At 37.5% G+C, this 19543-nt stretch overlaps 2 protein-coding genes and 2 pseudogenes across 2 annotated transcripts; 3 read left to right on the top strand and 1 right to left on the bottom strand.

Annotated features, from left to right (window-relative positions):
* Nucleotides 1-387: 387 nt before the first annotated feature.
* On the top strand, nucleotides 388-2714 carry LOC148741924 (adrenocorticotropic hormone receptor-like; annotated as a pseudogene).
* A 5318-nt stretch (nucleotides 2715-8032) lies between these two features.
* On the top strand, nucleotides 8033-9918 carry LOC148741925 (adrenocorticotropic hormone receptor-like). Its single transcript, XM_088747023.1, has one exon. The coding sequence runs from the start codon at nucleotides 8228-8230 to the stop codon at nucleotides 9227-9229; it is 1002 nt and encodes a 333-aa protein (XP_088603149.1). The 5' UTR covers nucleotides 8033-8227; the 3' UTR covers nucleotides 9230-9918.
* Nucleotides 9919-14424: 4506 nt separating this feature from the next.
* Nucleotides 14425-16214, top strand: LOC148741926 (adrenocorticotropic hormone receptor-like). The gene has a single exon (XM_088747025.1). The coding sequence runs from the start codon at nucleotides 14761-14763 to the stop codon at nucleotides 15697-15699; it is 939 nt and encodes a 312-aa protein (XP_088603151.1). The 5' UTR covers nucleotides 14425-14760; the 3' UTR covers nucleotides 15700-16214.
* A 716-nt stretch (nucleotides 16215-16930) lies between these two features.
* Nucleotides 16931-18096, bottom strand: LOC148741927 (uncharacterized; annotated as a pseudogene).
* Nucleotides 18097-19543: the final 1447 nt, after the last annotated feature.

The following is a 19543-nucleotide window of genomic DNA, read 5'->3' on the forward strand; positions in this document are numbered from 1 at the left end:
TTTCAGCAATTTTTAGCTCGATCGATGGAAAGACTAAAAGTGTTATGCCGAATTTTTTCTATGCTAATAGGGGGCATAGTCTGCTGTTGGAGATCAATTTCGAGCGATTTTTTGATGACCGAAAATAAATAAACTAATCCAGAAATGATCTTGCATTTAGCAAACAAAAGACATGAATGAAATGCGAATGAAAACGACTTCAAGGAGATTTCCGCAGCTTAGGAAGCGATTATCATAGAAATCGCACTAAAAGAATAGCACTCAATCAAACCTATTATTGACTCTTCTCTATTCCATTTTAAAATGAGAGCATTTCGATTGATTCACTTACTGCGTAATTGATTAAGAATGATGTTATGAGCGGAAAATACAAGGGTTGGCATTTTTTTTATGTTGTGTCTTTTTCGGTGCCTCACCGTCCTTTAAAATGCTTTGTTTAAAAAATATTGGCACACATGACCAAAAATTTCATAAACATTTAAAAGGGTATGTCAGGTAAATTGACCTTTTTGGTTCAGCTTCTAGAATACACCAGCTTAGAAAGAAGCATATTGTAGACGCGTATCGAAATCTTTTTTGGATTGTGCTTGAGGATAGCAGTTGGAAATACAACTAAAGTGCGCTTGTTTACGTGGGTTTAGTGATGCTTTCAATCAAAGATTATAATAACCGTTTTTTTAGCTATGCCTGAGGATGAATATTCTAGTGTTCATTTCCTTTTACTATCTCGGGTGCTTTGATATTTTTTCCTTAGAAATCATTCAGTATTCATCGACTTAGCTACTGAGAGACTGGATAGGTCAAGGGAGCTTTAGTGATTACTGCCCTTAAGTGAAATGATTCAACTTTAACTGAGATTTTTCTTGAGTAATTCAGCGCAAGTTTCTCAATGACTGTCTATTCTTATCTTGGGAACGGAATTTGTCCAAACATTTAATGCAAACCATGTCATATTCATCAAGCGTAACGTCATGCCCGACCGTTGTTGTAATTGGACCCTCGTCCATTCGTATACTTACCAAGTAACTAATGTACATGGGTTACAATAAAGACAGTCAAGAAGGATTTATCCTGTTTCACCAGACGTGGGAGAGATTTTATCGGTAATGCTATTTGTTGGTGTTGCATGAACAAATTAGATATTGAAGTTTATCTTTCAGGAAAGGTGTCGCAGGTTACAAAATGCTAGCGTAGCTTCAAAACCATTTGCCTTTCATGTGACTACGCTGTTCTTTAGTTAACCTCAGCCACATTGATCATCAAATCAAGAGTTTCTACATAAAAGCGTGAGCAGTCGCCATCGGTGTTAATAATGATCGAGAGTGATGAACAAGGACATTTTGACGCAACAGCACCAGTGGCACTTTTGACAGGAGTGTGTAGCGCATTGTTAGGTTTACTTTCATTCGCAACAAAGAGTGTTCTTCTTTGGACTCTTTTCAAAGATCCGTATAATTATTTCCGAGCGCGCCCTACGACCTTTTTCGTTGCAAGCCTTTCGTTAAGTGATTTTCTTGGGGGAGCTTTCGTGCAACCTTTGTACGCAACATACATGCTTTGCCTTCCATGTGGAGTTAAGATACCGAACCTATTCAAGATTTCTAGGATTTCATCTGATACTTGCACAAAAATATCAATTTTTACGGTCGTGGCGTTATCAGTGGATAGATTTCTTGCTATTAAGCTTGCTTTGAGGTATAAATCGCTTATAACAGTCAGAAGAGTCGTTATGTGTAATATTTTAATATGGCTTTTTTGCGGACTATTTGAAGCATCGCACTGGACAAGTATATCAAAAGAAATACTCCACTTGGTGGATCTTCATCTTCAAACGACAGCTCCACTGGCTATACTTTGTGTTGTCTACACAGCGACTTACATTGAATTTCGCCGATATTCAAGAAACGCTACGATCTTCAATCAGGACAGTGGTGGGAGAAGGCGCTTTTTTGTTCGGAACATCCGATCGGAGAAAAGGATCGTTTTGACTATTATCCTGGTCATAGTCGTGCTCTTCATATCACTTATGCCTTACCTAATTGTTACTAATCTGGGAGAGGAGTGTGTCGAGGAAAAAAGCAATGTTTGTAGCGAGCTAGCTTTTGAAGTAACAAGAGCTTTGTCAATATCGATGTTGTGCGTCAGCTGCGCTGTAAACCCGTTTCTATACGCGTGGAGAATACCGCAGTACAGACAGGCGCTAAAAGCTGTTTGGAATGCAACTTTCAGCCGATGTAGGCGACGGAACTGAACTGCCTGTAGAAGTGCTCTGGCGTCTGGAAGTGTAACTGAACAGAACACTCCCGCAGGGGATCAGATTCAACCAAAGAATGAGCGACTGAAATCGCCAAGACTTGGGCACGAGACTTTAATGCTATAATTCGTTTGCAAACAGGTCATTTTGCTGCTTATGGAGCATGTAAGACTAGACATCGAGACTCCATTCAATCCTCCTTCAATTTATCTTTCTATTCAGGATTTTTTTTTCTTAAAAGGTTATCATTTTAAAAATTCTAAGGTTTGTTTCAAGAGGTCAAGACCTGGCTTTTAAAGCTTGAGAGTAAAGTGCCTTAAAGACGAATTTCAAAGCTTAACGATGAAAAGAGAAACACCTTTCACTAATCCGCATTTTACATTACTTTTTGGGATGACGCCATACAAAATCTATGTAAATTTGAATGCGATTGAATGTAGACAGCGGAAATAAAGCTTTGTCTTTCAGAAATTGACAAATCTGTAAATAATGAATATTCTTTCCAGGTGGAGGTGCTCTTCCATTTTCGAAAGACTGATAATTACACGATTTGAATCTCAGAAATACGATACGATCTAAATCTTAAAAATACTTAAGATTCTACTGAGATCAAAACCTTTTCAACCTTTTTTTTTAGCGACCCTACTCAACAGTGCATGGAGGAAATTGTATTTCCTGATAGATACTCAGTGATCAGCGTGAGACAAGATGATCAAAAAGTTTTAATTACTTGTCTTTCGTGAGAAAATGACCAAGTCTGGTTAATCTCCTACACAGCAAATGCATCCATTGTAAAAGCGCCAAGTACAAGTGACAGGCTTTCACTATAATTGCCTTCAAACGTGAAAAATTAAAGCGTAACTAAGCTGTTTTCAGATTTTATCAACAACTACGGAAGGGTTTAATTACGCCAGATGGTAAGACCTTGGAGTTTGTTAATCTACAGCATTAGAAAAGAAAAAGGGCGGGTAGATGTATTCGATAAAATAAATCAAAATATAAAAATGTCTCCCACCAAAATAAATTGAACTCGGACACCCTGTCTGCAGAGATCTAAGTATATCCATATCACTACTACGGCACTAACTGAAAGACAATTCGGAAAAATAAGCTTCTTATACCATAACCTGAACTTGGCATTTGGGAAGTAATCACATTGTCAGCAAAGTTTATCAGATCATTAGCTTATACGGCTGTTTCGACATTTACTAAATCTAAATGCAATTCGAATGTTTCATATTGGTGCTATGATCAACTTGAAGACTGAATTTGAGGGGTCTTTGAAACGTCCAGGCGCAAAGATAACGAGGAGCACCGTAAAGGTCTGGGCCAGGGTTCAAAATAACAGCCGGTTGGCGGCAGCAGCCGGATCTTTTAGCACACTTGCCGGGGATTTTTCACCAAAGAACTAGAATTTTTATAGAAAATATTCCGCTTATTCATAGTCCAACTGAAGTAAAAGGCGCTGTCATGTTATGGTGAACGTTACATATCAGACAATAGAGCAGTCAAGAAATGTTTGACAAGCTTTTAGGAAACGAAATTTGAAGCGTACTAAAGATAGTATTTTTGTTTAAAGTGTTCAGCTTTCTACGCATTTGTTCAATTGTGAAACGTGCAAGTTTGCGCACACACCGCCACATTACCGTGTTTATGTTTCTGCACATACATATTACCTTTAATCAACATTTATTTTCCGAAAAATCCTGTTAAATGTCGTTTGTAAAGCCTTCTCGAGTGTTCAAATTAAAGTTGGAACTTGGCAGTACGGATTTCCCGTGACTGTGTATAAAGAAGTGCGACAGTTTGGACAAAGTTGTTCCGTTCATTACTCTTTTGTTAGAAAGGGAATTGCCACAACGAAACATGTTGATAAAAATAAAGATTTTGATGCTGAAACTATTTTAACAATTTAGTCATGTTGAGTGTTGAAGACGTACTGACTTTTCATTAATTATCGACAGTCGGTAAAAAAGAATAGGCCTTGAAAAAAGCCTACAAATTTTCGCTAAGAGCTGAAAAACTATTTTGAACCCTGGTGAGCAATATGTATTTTTTTCAAGTCAGCTTCTTTGGTGAAATTTTGTTTCCCTATTTTTGGATGGAAAGGCTACTTACTTCGCACAAGATTCCGTTTCGAGCTTATTTTTGCAGGATATTTTTTTCTGAATTCATCCACCCCCCTCTATAACCAAACGGCGGAGTTCGATCATACTCAGATTTAAAATGTGATGCTGATAGAGAAGCCAGCTGCACATACCCAGCAAAAAAATGAACCATCACACACTCAAGTACTATGATTTTTATACTTGCAATGGTTCTACTTTCTATCGCTTTTTGACGCCTAAGTATATATCTCTTTAATACGTTAGTCAAGAGTTGGCCAGAAGCGCCCTTTGTTTTGACATGTGAAGATCCGTTAGGTGAAGATATCACGGGTTTGAAACTTTAGAAATTAGGAGAGGCATTAGCATCCATAGTGATAAACGTAACACATCTTTGGGGCACCTGCAAATTTCCCTTTCAAACCTTGTAATTTAAAATTTGTGATTCAAAGTTTAATTCAAAAATTGTATACTCATCACTCGTCTGCTTGATATTGTTTTGATATTGTAAGGAGAAATTCTGTCTTGTTCATTAATAGTAGTTTAGGGCTTATTTTATTAAAGTGCCTATGGCACTAACGGTGTTTTAACTTAAATAAAAACTAAAAGTCTTAAAAAGCAATAAGAAAAAATTTCATCCACAAAGAATAAAAATTGAAGATTTTATAGCTCTCTGAATTTGACAATTTTCTTAGTAAAAAGTGGTATTCAATTCGCGCGGCTAAAACAGGCCTCGTGACGTCATCTTGTGTACCACAGCTTTCTGGAATTCAAAGCATCATGGCGGAAAACACAACATAGAGTAAGAGAACGAAGCTAAAAGGAGGAAGATATCGTCTTGCTGGAGCTCCAAATAAACCAAGTTGTAAAAATAGTTCTTACACTCTTGGTGTTACAATGCACCAAGTTTCCAATTGATTCAAATGTTTGTGAAAAGTGGAAAAAGTTTGTTCAAAGGCACCGACGTGACTTTCGTCCTGCAAGCAAGGACACTTCGCTATGCTCAGCACATTTTGAAGACGATTGCTACCATAGAACGGTAGAGATAGAGGGTTTTAAGATGGCGAGAGTCTTAAAGAAAGAGGCTGTACCGATAAGAGACACTGCGGCACCAACTAGAAACGATACAAGCTTGAGTGTTCGCAGCTTCAAAAGTCACGGTGCTCGTTTCATCGCACTTTCTTTCCACGTATTAAGACGGAAAAATCCTTAACTTGAATTTTCATGTCCTTGCAATTCCCGTATGAAATGATACCAGCATTTGACTGAGTCAGCCTGTTTAAGACGATATAGTTACAATAACATTTACATTTTTATTTGACCGCTAGAAACTGGCTTCCTGTGTTTAATGGCGTTAGAAATAATCATGGCTGGGTAGGGTACAGCGAACGAGGATCATTTCTTAATACTTAAGAACATAAAAAGTTCGGAGATCTTAAAGTACACGAAAGCTGGTTGCTATCTTCGTTTTTTCCAACGACCAGGCGGTTCGCTAAGAAGTCTGAAAACAACGGAAAGCTTATTTTTCCGAAACCCCCATTTTGCATGAATTTTGAACTCTATTTTGTAATTTAAGTCGTCTTAAGAACATCAAAGCAAACATTGGTTAGCAGTACAACGCTTTAGTTTCACTCGCGCCATGATGATCATAATCAGGAACACGCTTCAATAAGCAATATTAACCGTGTGATCATAGTCATAAAAAAAATGTTCGGATATTTTCCTAAGAGTATGATCATTTTGTGATATATGTCAGTAGCGGATCCAGGGGGAGGGTCCGGGGGGTCCGGACCCCCCCCCTAACAGACCTGATGCTTACAACTTTGAAATTGAAATTCTTACATCGATAGGATCGTATATCACTTTTTAACTAGCTGATCTTTTTAATGAATCCAAGCAAACGGCAAGCGACCAGGAATTATAACGTGCACCCGTGACTGGTGGAAGGGGTGTGGGGGAGAAGTAATTTGCCTCGAAAGAGTCCAACAGTCCTTTCTGAACCAGAGTTTGGACCTTCCCAATTAAAAATTTTTGGATCCGCCCCAGTATGTCTCGGTGTCCCCACCACATTTAATAAGCAACATACACAGCCCATGTAATTATCATCATGATTGTTATGTCGCTAGCGGAGATCCAGCTTTAATAAAATAATGAAAGGCACAATCACTTCCTGCCAAAAATAGAAAATAATAGTATTGCATTTCAAGTTCTCTTCAGTATTCAAAATTGTTATGGTTTACATATCCTGTGTATGTTCATGAAGCTGGCTCAAAATCGAAGCCGGTACGAGTCAGTAACTGCTAGAGTAATCCCTACTAAGGAGGGAGTTTTGAACAGCATAGAGTGCAGGAAAAATAACTTTCAAAGTACATAATGTCTCTAATTACGAACTGTCAGAGGCGAAAAGTGATATGCATAGAAATAGGAATTTGATACAAATGTTTCAATTTACATGAAACATTCAACTGATAGGCAAGGGAAAAAGACTTAATCGGCAAACGGAAGCCTGTCAAAAGTTATTTTGAAAGCTATATTTACCTTTCTCCTTCCATAATCGATTGAATAGTTTTCATATTTTTGATTGATGATTCCAGTTTTTCAGCAATTTTTAGCTCGATCAATGGAAAGACTAAAAGTATTATGTCGGATATTTTATATGCTAATAGGCTCCTGTTGTGAGCTTTACATTTTGCGGCATGGTTTGTTATTGGAGATCACTTTCGAGTCATTTTGTGATGACCCAATATAAGGAAACTAATCCAGAGATGATCTTGTATTTAGCAAACAAAAGACAAGAATGAAATGCGAATGAAGACGACTTAAAGGGGATTTCCGTAGTTTACACCCTAGAAAGTTGATAGTTTCAAAGGAATCGCACCAAATAAAAAACACTCAATCAAACTTATTATTTACTTTTTTCTATTTCATTTTAAGAGGAGAGCATTGCGATTGATTCACTTTCTGCGCAATTAATTAAGAATGATGTCTGGAGCGGAGCATACAAGGTTCGGCATTTTTTTTTGTGTCTTTTTTCGGTGGTTAACCATACCGTGCATTAAAATGTTTTGTTAAAAAACATTGGCACAGATGACCAAAGATTTCATAAATATTTACAAGGGCATGTCAGTTAAATTGGTCTTTTTGGTTTAGCTTGTAGAATGCACCACCTTAGAAAGAAGCATATTATAGAAGCGTATCTAAATCTTTTTTTTAGATTGTGTTTGAGGAGAGCAGTTAAAAATACAACTATAGTGCGCTCGTTTACGTGGGTTTTGCGATCCTTTCAATCAAAGACTATAATTAACATTATTGTTTTAAGCTATGCCTGAGGATAAATATTCTAGTGTTCATTTCCTCTTGCCATGTTGGCTGTTTTTATACTTTCTACTTGCAAATTATTCAGTATTCATCGACTTAGCTCCTGAGAGACTCGATAAGGGAAATGATTCAACTTTGAATGACTTTTTTCTTGAATAATTCACGCAAATTTCTCAATTCTGTCCAAATATTAATGCAAATGATGTCCTATTCATCAAGACAACGTCAGGGCCAACCATTGTTGTAACTGGACCCTCGTCCATTCGTATACTTACCAAGTAACTAATGTACATGGTTACAATAAGGACAGTCAAGAAGGATTTATCCTGTTTCACCGGACATAGGAGAGATTTCATCGGTAATACTGTTTTTTCGTGTTGCATGATCAAATCAGATATTCAAGTTTATCTTTCAGGAAAGGTTTCGCAGGTTACAAAATACTAGCGTAGCTTTAAAACGATTTGCCTTTCATGTGACCACACTCAGGCATATTGCTCATCAAATCAAGAATTCTACATAAAAGCTTGAGCAGTCGCCATCGTTAATAATAATGACGGTGACTGATGAACAAGGACATTTTGATGCAACAGCATCGGTGGCGCTTTTGGCAGGAGTGTGTAGTGCATTGTTAGGTTTAATTTCATTCGCAACAAACAGTGTTCTTCTTTGGACTCTTTTCAAAGATCCGTTTAATTATTTCCGAGCGCGCCCCACGACTTTTTTCGTTGCAAGCCTTTCGTTAAGTGATTTTCTTGGGGGAGCTTTCGTGCAACCTTTGTACGCAACATACATGCTGTGCCTTCCATGTGGAGGTAAGATATCGAACTTATTCAAGATTTCTACGATTTCTTCTCATATTAGCACGAAAATATCAATTTTTACGGTCGTGGCGTTATCAGTGGATAGATTCCTGGCCGTTAAGCTTATTTGGAGGTATAGATCTCTTATGACAGTCAGAAGAGTCGTTATATGTAACATTTTAATATGGCTTTTTTGCGGACTATTTGAAGCATCGCACTCGACAAGTATATCAGAAGAAATACTTCACTCGGTGGATCTTCATCTTCAAACAACAGCTCCACTGGCTATACTTTGCGTTGTCTACACAGCGACTTACATTGAATTTCGTCGATATTCAAGAAACGTTACGATCTTGCATCAGGACAGTGGTGGGAGAAGGCGCTCTTTTGTTCAGAACATCCGATTGGAGAAAAGGATTGTTTTGACAATTATCGTGATCATAATCGTGCTCTTTATATCACTTATGCCTTACCTAATTGTTACTAACTTGGTAGAGCAGTGTCGCGAGGAAGAAGGCGATGTGTGTAGTAGAGCAGCCTTTAAAGTAACAAGAGCTCTGTCAATATCGATGTTGTGTGTCAGCTGCGCTGTAAATCCGTTTGTATATGCGTGGAGAATACCGCAGTACCGAGAGGCGCTGAAAGCTGTTTTGCGTGCAACTTTCAGCCGATGTAGGGGACAGAACCAAACTACACGTAGAAGTGCTGTGGCGTCTGGAAGTGTAATTGAAAAGAACGCTCCCGAAGAATGAGCGACTGAAATCGCCAAAACTTGGGCACGAGACTTTTATGCTCTACTTCGTGCGCAGACATGTCATTTTGCTGCTTATGGAGCATGTAAGACTGGACATCGAGACTCCTTTGAATCCTTCTCGATCTTTTTATTCAGGATTTTGTATTTTTTTTTCTCGAAGGGTTATCATTTTAAAAATTCTTAGGCTTGTGTCAAGAGCTTAAGACCTGGTTTTTAAAGCTAGAGTGTAAAATGTCTTAAAGACGAATTTCAGAGCTTAACAATGAAAAGAAAAAGACATTTACTTCTTAAGGATGACGCTAAATAAAAGTTATGTAAATATGAATGGGATTGAATGTAGACAGCGGAAATGAAGCTTTGTTTTTCAGAATTTAACAAAACTGTGAATATTGAACACTGATTCCTGGTAGTCTTCCATTTTCGCAAGTTTGATAACTACATGTTTTAAATCTCAGAAATACAATCTAAATCATAGAAATACTCAGATCCTAATGAGATAAAAAAACTCTTCTAACTTTTCTTTTTTAGTGACGTTACCCAACATTGCATGAAGGAAATTTTATTTAGCTGATAGATAACTTAGTGATCAATGTGAGACGAGATGATCAAAAAGTTTTAATTAGTTGTCTTTCGTGTGCAAATGACGAAGTCTGGTGGATCTCTCACACAGCAAATACATCTATCGTAAAAGCACCAAGTACAAGTGACAGGTGCTCACTATATTTGCTTTCAAATGTGAAAATTTAAACCTAAACAAAGCTTTTGTCAGATTCTATCAACAACCTCGGAAGAGTTTAATCATGCTAGACGGTAAGATCTTGGAAATTTGTTTATACACGGAACCATACAGCGAGATATCGTTAAAACTTTTAGGCTTAGGTAAACATTTTCACTCCTTTCACTTACCCGCGGCGAAAAAAAAAGCGCTTTAATGGACTTGAGTGTTTTAGTAAATTTACCTCTTTTTCCGTTCTCTGAATTACTGAGATGGTTTAATACCTCAAAGATGTCCTTTAACTCGCGGGTACGCAATAGCGTCGAAACGAGTTATTGTGGGCACCTCGGGATATGCAAATTAGCGTGTACTCTTCGTAATTAGTCATAATTAGTCGGCTCTGAACTCGTGATCTATCCTTCCGAAGAAGTCCGAAGTCCTGGCGCTATTGTGATCGCATCGATCGCTGCGATGTTAGAATGTTTCAGATTAGTGCTATGATCAACTTAAAGACGAAATTGGTTTATGCGCTAAACATAAGGAGGAACAGCGAAAATCACGAAGAGTTTGTGATTGACAGAACAAGCTGTTGACATAGAAATTCCCACGGAAACATGTGCCTTTGACTTAAAAAAAAATGTTAATCTACAGCATTACAAAAAAAGGGGGAAAATGTATTTAAATAAATTAATACATAAAAATGTCTCCCACCGAAAAATCGAGCTCGGACACTGTCTGCAGAGATCTAAGTATATCCATATCACTACTACGTCACTAAATAAAGACAATCCGGAAAAATGAGCTACTTATACCATAAGCTGAATTTAGCATTTGGGAAGTAATCACATTATCAGCAAAGTTTATCAGATCATTAGCTTATACGGCTGTTCCGACATTTATTTTTTTGAAATGTACTTCTAATGTTTCAGATTGGTGCTATGATCAACTTGAAGACTGAATTTGAGGGGTCTTTGAAACGTCCAGGCGTAAACATAACGAGGAGTACCGTAAAGGTGTAATCCAGGGTTCAATATAACAGCCGGTTGGCGGCAGCAGCCGGATCTTTTAGCACACTTGCCGGGGATTTTTCACAAAAGAACTAGAATTTGATAGAAAATATCATGCTTATTGATAGTCCAACTGAAGTAAAAGTCGCTGACATATTATGGTGCAGATTACCTATCAGACAATAAAGCAGCCAAGAAATGTTTTACAAGCTTTTAGGAAACGAAATTTGAAGGGTGCTAAAGATAGATTATTGTTTAAAGTGTTCAGCTTTCTACGTATTTGTTCAATCGTGAAACATGCAAGTTTGCGTACACACCGTCACATTACCGTGTTTATGTTTCTGCACAGACATACTACCTTTAATCAACATTTATTTTCTGCCAAATCCTGTTTAATGTCTCTTGTAAAGCCTTCTCGAGTGTTCAAATTAAAGTCGGAACTTGGCAGTACGGATTTCTCATGACTGTGTAGGAAGAAGCGCGACAGTTTGGACATACTTGTTCCTTTCACTATGCTTTGTTAGAAAGGGAATTGCCGCAACGAAACATGTTGATAAAAAAAAAGATTTTGATGCTAAAATTATTTTAACAATTTAATCATGTTGAGTGTTGAAGACGTGCTGACTGCTCATTTATTATTGAAAGCCGGTAAAAAAAGAATAAGCCTTCACAAAAGCCTACAAATTTGCGCTAAAAGCTGAAAAACTATTTTGAACCCTGGTGAGCAATATGTATTTTTTCAAGCCAGCTTCGATCAAATTTTGTTTCCCTATTTTTGTGTGGGAAGTCTTCTTATTCTGCACAACATTTCGTTTCGAGCTTCTTTTTGCAGGATATTTTTTTCTGAATTCATCCAGCCCCTATCTAGAACCAAACGGCGTAGTTCGATCATACTCAGATTTAAAATGTGATGCTGACAGAGAAAGCAGCCGCACATACCCAGCAAAAGAATGACCCATCACATACTCAAGTACTATGATTTTTATTCTTGCAATGGTTCTAAGTTTGTTGGTAGCAACTTTAGAAGTATATATCTCTTAAATACGTTAGCCAAGAGTTGGCCAGAGGCACCCTTTAATTTGACATGTGAAGATCCGTGAGGTGAAGATATCACGGGTTCAAAACTGTAGAAATTACGATAGGCATTAGCATCCATAGTGATAAACGTAACACATCTTTGGGCATCTGCAAATTTCCCTTTCAAACCTTGTAATTTAAAATTTGTGATTCAAAAATTGTATACTCATCACTCGTCTGCTTGATGTTGTACTCATATTTTAAGGAGAAATTCTGTCTTATTCATTCATAGTAGTTTAGGGCTTATTTTATTAAGGCTTTAAAAATCACGGTGCTCGTTTTATCGCACTTTCTTTCCATGTATTAAGACGGAAAAATCCTTAACTTGAATTTTCATGTCCTCGTAATTCCCGGATAATGAACCAGCATTTGACTGAGTCAGCCTGTTTAAGACGATATAGTTACAATAACATTTATATTTTTATTTGACCGCTGGTAACCGGCTGCCTGTGTTTAATGGCGTTTGAAATAATCATGGCTAGGTAGGGCACAGCGAACGAGGATCATTTCTTAAAATGAAGAACATGAAAAGTTCGGAGATCTTAAATTACACGAAAGCTGGTTTTTATCTTCGTTTTTTCCATTGACCAGGCAGTTCGCTAAAATGTCTGAAAACAACGGAAAGCTTACTTTTGTGAAACCCCCATTTTGCATGAATTTTGAACTCTATTTTGTAATTTAAATCGTCCTAAGAACAGCAGAGCAAACACTACTTAGCAGTACTACGCTTTAGTTTTAATCTAGTAATGATGATCATAATCAGGAACACGGTTCGATAAGCAATATTAAACATGTGATCATAGTCTTAAAAAAAATGTTAGGCTTTCTTCCTAACACTTTGATCGTTTTGTAATACATGTCCTGGCGTTCCCATCACATTTAATAAGCAACGTACACACCCGGTATAGTTATCATCCTGATTGTTATGTCGATAGGGGAGATCCAGTTTTAATAAAATAACGAAAGGTGCAATAACCAGGATTGAAATGTCAGTTAATCACTTCATGCGAAAAATAAAAGTAATAGTATTGCATTTCATGTTGTCTTTAGTATTTAAAATTGTTATGGTTTACATATCATGTGTATGTTCATGAAGCTGGCTCAAAATCGAAGCCGGTACGAGTCACTAATTGCAAGAGTAGGAGGGAGTTTTGAACAGCATAAAGGGCAGGAAAAGAAACCTTCAAACTACATAACGCCTCTAATTACGAACTCTCGGAAGCAAAAAGTGATTGGCATAGAAATAAGAGTTTGATACAGAGGTTTTAATCTACATGAAACCTTCCACTGACAAGTAAGGGAAAAAGACTTAATTGGCAAACAGAAACCCATCAAAAGTTATTTTGAAAGCTATATCTATTTTCCTCCTTCCATAATCGATTGAATGGTATTCATATTTTTGATCGATGATTGCAGTTTTTCAGCAATTTTTAGCTCGATCAATGGAAAGACTAAAAGTGTTATGCCGAATTTTTTATATGCTAATAGGGGGCATAGTCTGCTGTTGGAGATCAATTTCGAGCGATTTTTTGATGACCGAAAATAAATAAACTAATCCAGAAATGATCTTGCATTTAGCAAACAAAAGACATGAATGAAATGCGAATGAAAACGACTTCAAGGAGATTTCCGCAGTTTAGAAAGCGATTATCATAGAAATCGCACTAAAAAAATAGCACTCAATCAAACATATTATTGACTCTTCTCTATTCCATTTTAAAATGAGAGCATTTCGATTGATTCACTTTCTGCGTAATTGATTAAGAATGATGTTATGATCGGAAAATACAAGGGTTGGCATTTTTTTTATGTTGTGTCTTTTTCGGTGCCTCACCGTCCTTTAAAATGCTTTGTTTAAAAAATATTGGCACACATGACCAAAAATTTCATAAACATTTAAAAGGAAGTGTCGGGTAAATTGACCTTTTTGGTTCGGCTTCTAGAATACACCAGCTTAGAAAGAAGCACATTGTAGACGCGTATCGAAATCTTTTTTAGATTGTGCTTGAGGATAGCAGTTGGAAATACAACTAAAGTGCGCTTGTTTACGTGGGTTTAGTGATGCTTTCAATCAAAGATCATAATAACCGTTTTTTTAGCTATGCATGAGGATGAATATTCTAGTGTTCATTTCCTTTTACTATCTCGGGTGCTTTTATATTTTTTACTTAGAAATCATTCAGTATTCATCGACTTAGCTACTGAGAGACTGGATAGGTCAAGGGAGCTTTAGTGATTACTGCCCTTAATTGAAATGATTCAACTTTAACTGAGATTTTTCTTGAGTAATTCAGCGCAAGTTTCCAATGACTGTCTATTCTTATCTTGGGAACGGAATTTTGTCCAAACATTTAGTGCAAACCATGTCATATTCATCAAGCGTAACGTCATGCCCGACCGTTGTTGTAATTGGACCCTCGTCCATTCGTATACTTACCAAGTAACTAATGTACATGGGTTACAATAAAGACAGTCAAAAAGGATTTATCCTGTTTCACCAGACGTAGGAGAGATTTTATCGGTAATGCTATTTGTTGGTGTTGCATGAATAAATCAGATATTGAAGTTTATCTTTCAGGAAAGGTGTCGCAGGTTACAAAATGCTAGCGTAGCTTCAAAACCATTTGCCTTTCATGTGACCACGCTGTTTTTTAGTTAACCTCAGCCACATTGATCATCAAATCAAGAGTTTTTACATAAAAGCTTGAGCAGTCGCCATCGGTGTTAATAATGATCGAGACTGATGAACAAGGACATTTTGACGCAACAGCACCAGTGGCACTTTTGGCAGGAGTGTGTAGCGCATTGTTAGGCTTAGTTTCATTCGCAACAAACAGTGTTCTTCTTGTGACTCTTTTCAAAGATCCGTATAATTATTTCCGAGCGCGCCCCACGACCTTTTTCGTTGCAAGCCTTTCGTTAAGTGATTTTCTTGGGGGAGCTTTCGTGCAACCTTTGTACGCAACATACATGCTTTGCCTTCCATGTGGAGTTAAGATACCTAACCTATTCAAGATTTCTAGGATTTCATCTGATACTTGCACAAAAATATCAATCTTTACGGTCGTGGCGTTATCAGTGGATAGATTTCTTGCTATTAAGCTTGCTTTGAGGTATAAATCGCTTATAACAGTCAGAAGAGTCGTTATGTGTAATATTTTAATATGGCTTTTTTGCGGACTATTTGAAGCATCGCACTGGACAAGTATATCAAAAGAAATACTCCACTTGGTGGATCTTCATCTTCAAACGACAGCTCCACTGGCTATACTTTGCGTTGTCTACACAGCGACTTACATTGAATTCCGTCGATATTCAAGAAACGCTACGATCTTGCATCAGGACAGTGGTGGGAGAAGGCGCTTTTTTGTTCGGAACATCCGATCGGAGAAAAGGATCGTTTTGACAATTATTCTGGTCATAGTCGTGCTCTTCATATCACTTATGCCTTACCTAATTGTCACTAACCTGGGAGAGGAGTGTCTCCAGGAAGAAAGCAATGTTTGTAGCGAGCTAGCTTTTGAAGTAACAAGAGCTTTGTCAATATCGATGTTGTGCGTCAGCTGCGCTGCAAACCCGTTTCTATACGCGTGGAGAATACCGCAGTACAGACAGGCGCTTAAAGCTGTTTGGAGTGCAACTTTCAGCCGATGTAGGCGACGGAATTAAACTGCCTGTAGAAGTGCTCTGGCGTCTGAGAGGGTAATTGAACAGAACAATCCCGGAGGGGATTAGCTTCAACCAAAGAACGAGTGACTGAAATTGCCAAGACCCGGGCACGAGACTTAAATCCTATAGTTCGTGTGCAAAAAGGTCATTTTGCTTCTTATGGAGTATGTACGACTAGACATCGAGACTCCATTCAATCCTCCTTGATCTTTCTATTCAGGATTTTGTATTTAGGCTTATCATTTTAAAAATTGTAAGGTTTGTTTCAAGAGGTCAAGCCCTGGTTTTTAAAGCAAGAGAGTAAAGTACCTTAAAGACGGATTTCAAAGCTTAACGACGAAAAGAGGAGCATCTCTCCCTATTCCGCACTTTTCATTACTTTTTGGGATGACGCCATAAAAAATCTATGTAAATTTTAAGGCGATTGAATGTAGACAGGGGAAATGAAGCTTTGTCTTTCAGAAATTAACAACTCTGTGAGTAATGAATATTGTTTCCAGGTGGTCTTCTATTTTCGAAAGACTGATAATTACACGATTTAAATCTTAGAAATACGATCTAAATCTATTTGTAAATACACAAGATTCTAATGAGATAAAAAAACTCTTCAACCTCTTTTTTTTCTTAGTGACCCTACTCAACAGTGCATGGAGGAAATTGTATTTAGTTGTGATAGATAACTCAGTGAACAGCGTGAGACAAGATGATGAAAAAGTCTTAATTAGTTGTCTTTCGTGTGAAAATGACGAAGTCTGTTTGATGTCCTACACAGCAAATGTATCCATTGTAAAAGCACCAAGTACAAGTGACAGGTTCTCACCATATTTGCCTTCAAATGTGAAAAATTAAAGCTTAAGTACGCTGTTTAAGATTTTATCAACAACTGCGGAACGGTTCAATTACGCTAGACGGTAAGACCTTGGAAATTTGTTAATCTAAAGCATTAGAAAAAAAAGGGGGTAATGTATTTAATAAAATAAATTAATACATAAAAATGTCTCCCACCAGAAAATCGAACTCGGACACTGTCTGCAGAGATCTAAGTATATCCATATCGCTATTACGTCACTAAATAAAGAAAGTTCGGAAAAAAAAGCTACTTATACCATAAGCTGAATTTAGCATTGGGAAGTAATCACATTGTCAGCAAAGTTTATCAGATCATTGGCTTATACGCCCGTTCTGACAGTGATCAAGTAATTCACCCGTGTATGTCTTCAGTAATACTTTAGAAGGAGACAGAGGCTTGTCTACAAACTTATCTAGATATTCACTTCTACTCATTATGGAGAAATCTGCAGCTGTGTCTAACTCCATGATACACTGTTTGCCATTAATCTTCATTTCTATAGTATATCTGTTATGATTTTGCATATTTTGGTTAAGTGAATTCAAAGAATAAATTCCTAACTCATCATTCTCACTTTCATCATTGTACAAGTATGAAGCTTGGACATTATTAACTTTACCCTTTTACTTTTCATCCTTACTGCGGCAATCAAAAGATAAGTGCCCAATTTTGGAGCACTTGTAGCATTTTGCTGACTTAAATTTACAAGACTGACCTGAGTGATTACCCTCACACCTATGGCATGACAATTGTTCAGTGTTTTTCGTTTCAGTGTTTTTACTCCCTTGTTTAACAGTTAGACAGTTTCACTGCTTGAAGGGTGAAATTCCTGGGTGTTCGTGTCCGCCATCTCAATGGTTTTGGCAATACTGCAAGTCTGTTCGAACGTGAGGTCTACCGTGCTTAGTAGTTTGTTCTGTATCTTTGGATTGTTCAGTCCGCATACAAATCGGTCTCGTAACGCTCGATTGAGGAATTCGCCGTAATTACAGTGGACCACCAATCTCTTGAAGGCCACCATAAAATCACTAACCGATTCGTCAGACTTTTGATTTCTGACGCCAAAATGGAAACTTTGTGCAATTTCAAGCGGTTTTGGATTGTAGTGCCTTTCCACGATTTGAACAATGTTAGTGAAGGACACATCTTTCGGTTTTGCAGGCGCCAACAAATTGCTGAGGGTTGAATATACCCTCCGGCCCCACTTCTGAAAGGAAAATAGCACGTTTTCTGTTCGCTACCAATTGGTTGGCGGCAGCGCTTCCCTCTCCTGTTGTCCCCACGATGTTGTTGGCTGTAAAAAACATTTCTATCCTTTCGACGTAGGCACTAAACGTTTTGCGGGCAACGTTGAAGTCGCCAACACGTTCAAATAATCCGCTCGCACTAATGCCGGCCATCTTTTACGCCACAACACACACAGCGTTGTCCCAAAGCCTTACACTAATAAATGAGGTGGAAAAACGACCGATCCTCGTCGCCGAGATGTAGTATATTGCTATTATGTTAGGCTAAACAGAGCCACGAGGTCACAACAACATGGCCACTTCGACACAATTTTATTACTGCAATGCACTCTGGGTACATACAAAATAATTATGACCCATAGGGTGCTCAATATATTACACCTTCCTCGATCAGAACGTTGCGAAGGTTAAGAGCGAAAAAAGACACAACATAAAAGAATGCCTACCCTTGTATGTTCCGCTCCAGACATCATTCTTAATTAGTTTCCTTACTTTGGATCATCACAAAATCACTCGAATTTGATCTCCAACACAAGACGATGCCGCAAAATGTAAAGCTCACAATAGGCGCCTATTAGCATATAAAATATCCGACATGACACCTTTAGTCTTTCCATTGATCGAGCTAAAAATTGCTGAAAAACTGGAATTATCAACCAAAAGTATGAATACCATTCAATCGATTATGGAAGGAGAAAAATAAATATAACTTTCAAAATAACTTTTGACAGGCTTCTGTTTGCCGATTAAGTCTTTTTCCCTTGCTTATCAGTTGAATGTTTCAAGTTGATTAAAACCTTTGTATTAAATTCCTTTTTCTTTGCCAATCACTTTTTGCTTCTGAAAGTTCGTAATTAGAGGCATTATGTACTTTGAAGGTTCTTTTTCCTGCCCTCTGTGCTGTTCAAAACTCCCTTCTAAGTAGGGATTACTTTAGCAGTTAGTGACTCGTACCGGCTTCGATTTTGAGCCAGGTTCATGAACATACTCATGATATGTAAATCATACAACCTTTGAATACTGAGGACAATTTCAAATGCAATACTATTATTTTTATTTTTAGCAGGAAGCGATTAACGATTAATTGACATTTCAATCCTGGTTATTGTACCTTTCCTTATTTTATTAAAGCTGGATCTCCGCTAGCGACATAACAATCATGATGATATTTATATGGGGTGTGCATGTTGCTTATTAAAGGTGCTGGGAACGCCGAGACACATATTACAAAACGATCATACTGTTAGGAAAATAGCCTAACATTTTTTTTATGACTATGATCCTATGTTTAATAATGCTTACGCGAGTGAAACTAAAGCGTAGTACTGCTAACTAGTGTTGCTAACTGTGCTGTTCTTAAGACGATTCAAATTAGAGTTCAAAATTCATGTAAAAGGGAGTACCAGAAAAATAAGCTTTCCGTTGTTTTCAGACTTCTTAGCCAATCGCCTAGTCATTGAAAAAACGAAGATAGTAATCAGCTCGCTGAGCCCTATCCAGCCATGATAATTCCAAACGCCATTAAACACGGCACGCCAGTTGCTATCAGTCAAATAAAGGTATAAATCTTATCGTAACGATATCGTCTTAAACAGGCTGACTCAGTCAAATGCTGGTACATTATACGGGAAATGCGAGGACATGAAAATTTAAGTTAAGGATTTTTCCGTCTTAATACATGGAAGTAAAGTGCAGTAAAATGAGCACCGTGATTTTTGAAGCCTTAAGCCCTAAACTACTATGAATG

Source organism: Stylophora pistillata, chromosome 1 (assembly GCF_964205215.1).
Source record: "Stylophora pistillata chromosome 1, jaStyPist1.2, whole genome shotgun sequence".
Classification (NCBI taxonomy): domain Eukaryota; kingdom Metazoa; phylum Cnidaria; class Anthozoa; order Scleractinia; family Pocilloporidae; genus Stylophora; species Stylophora pistillata.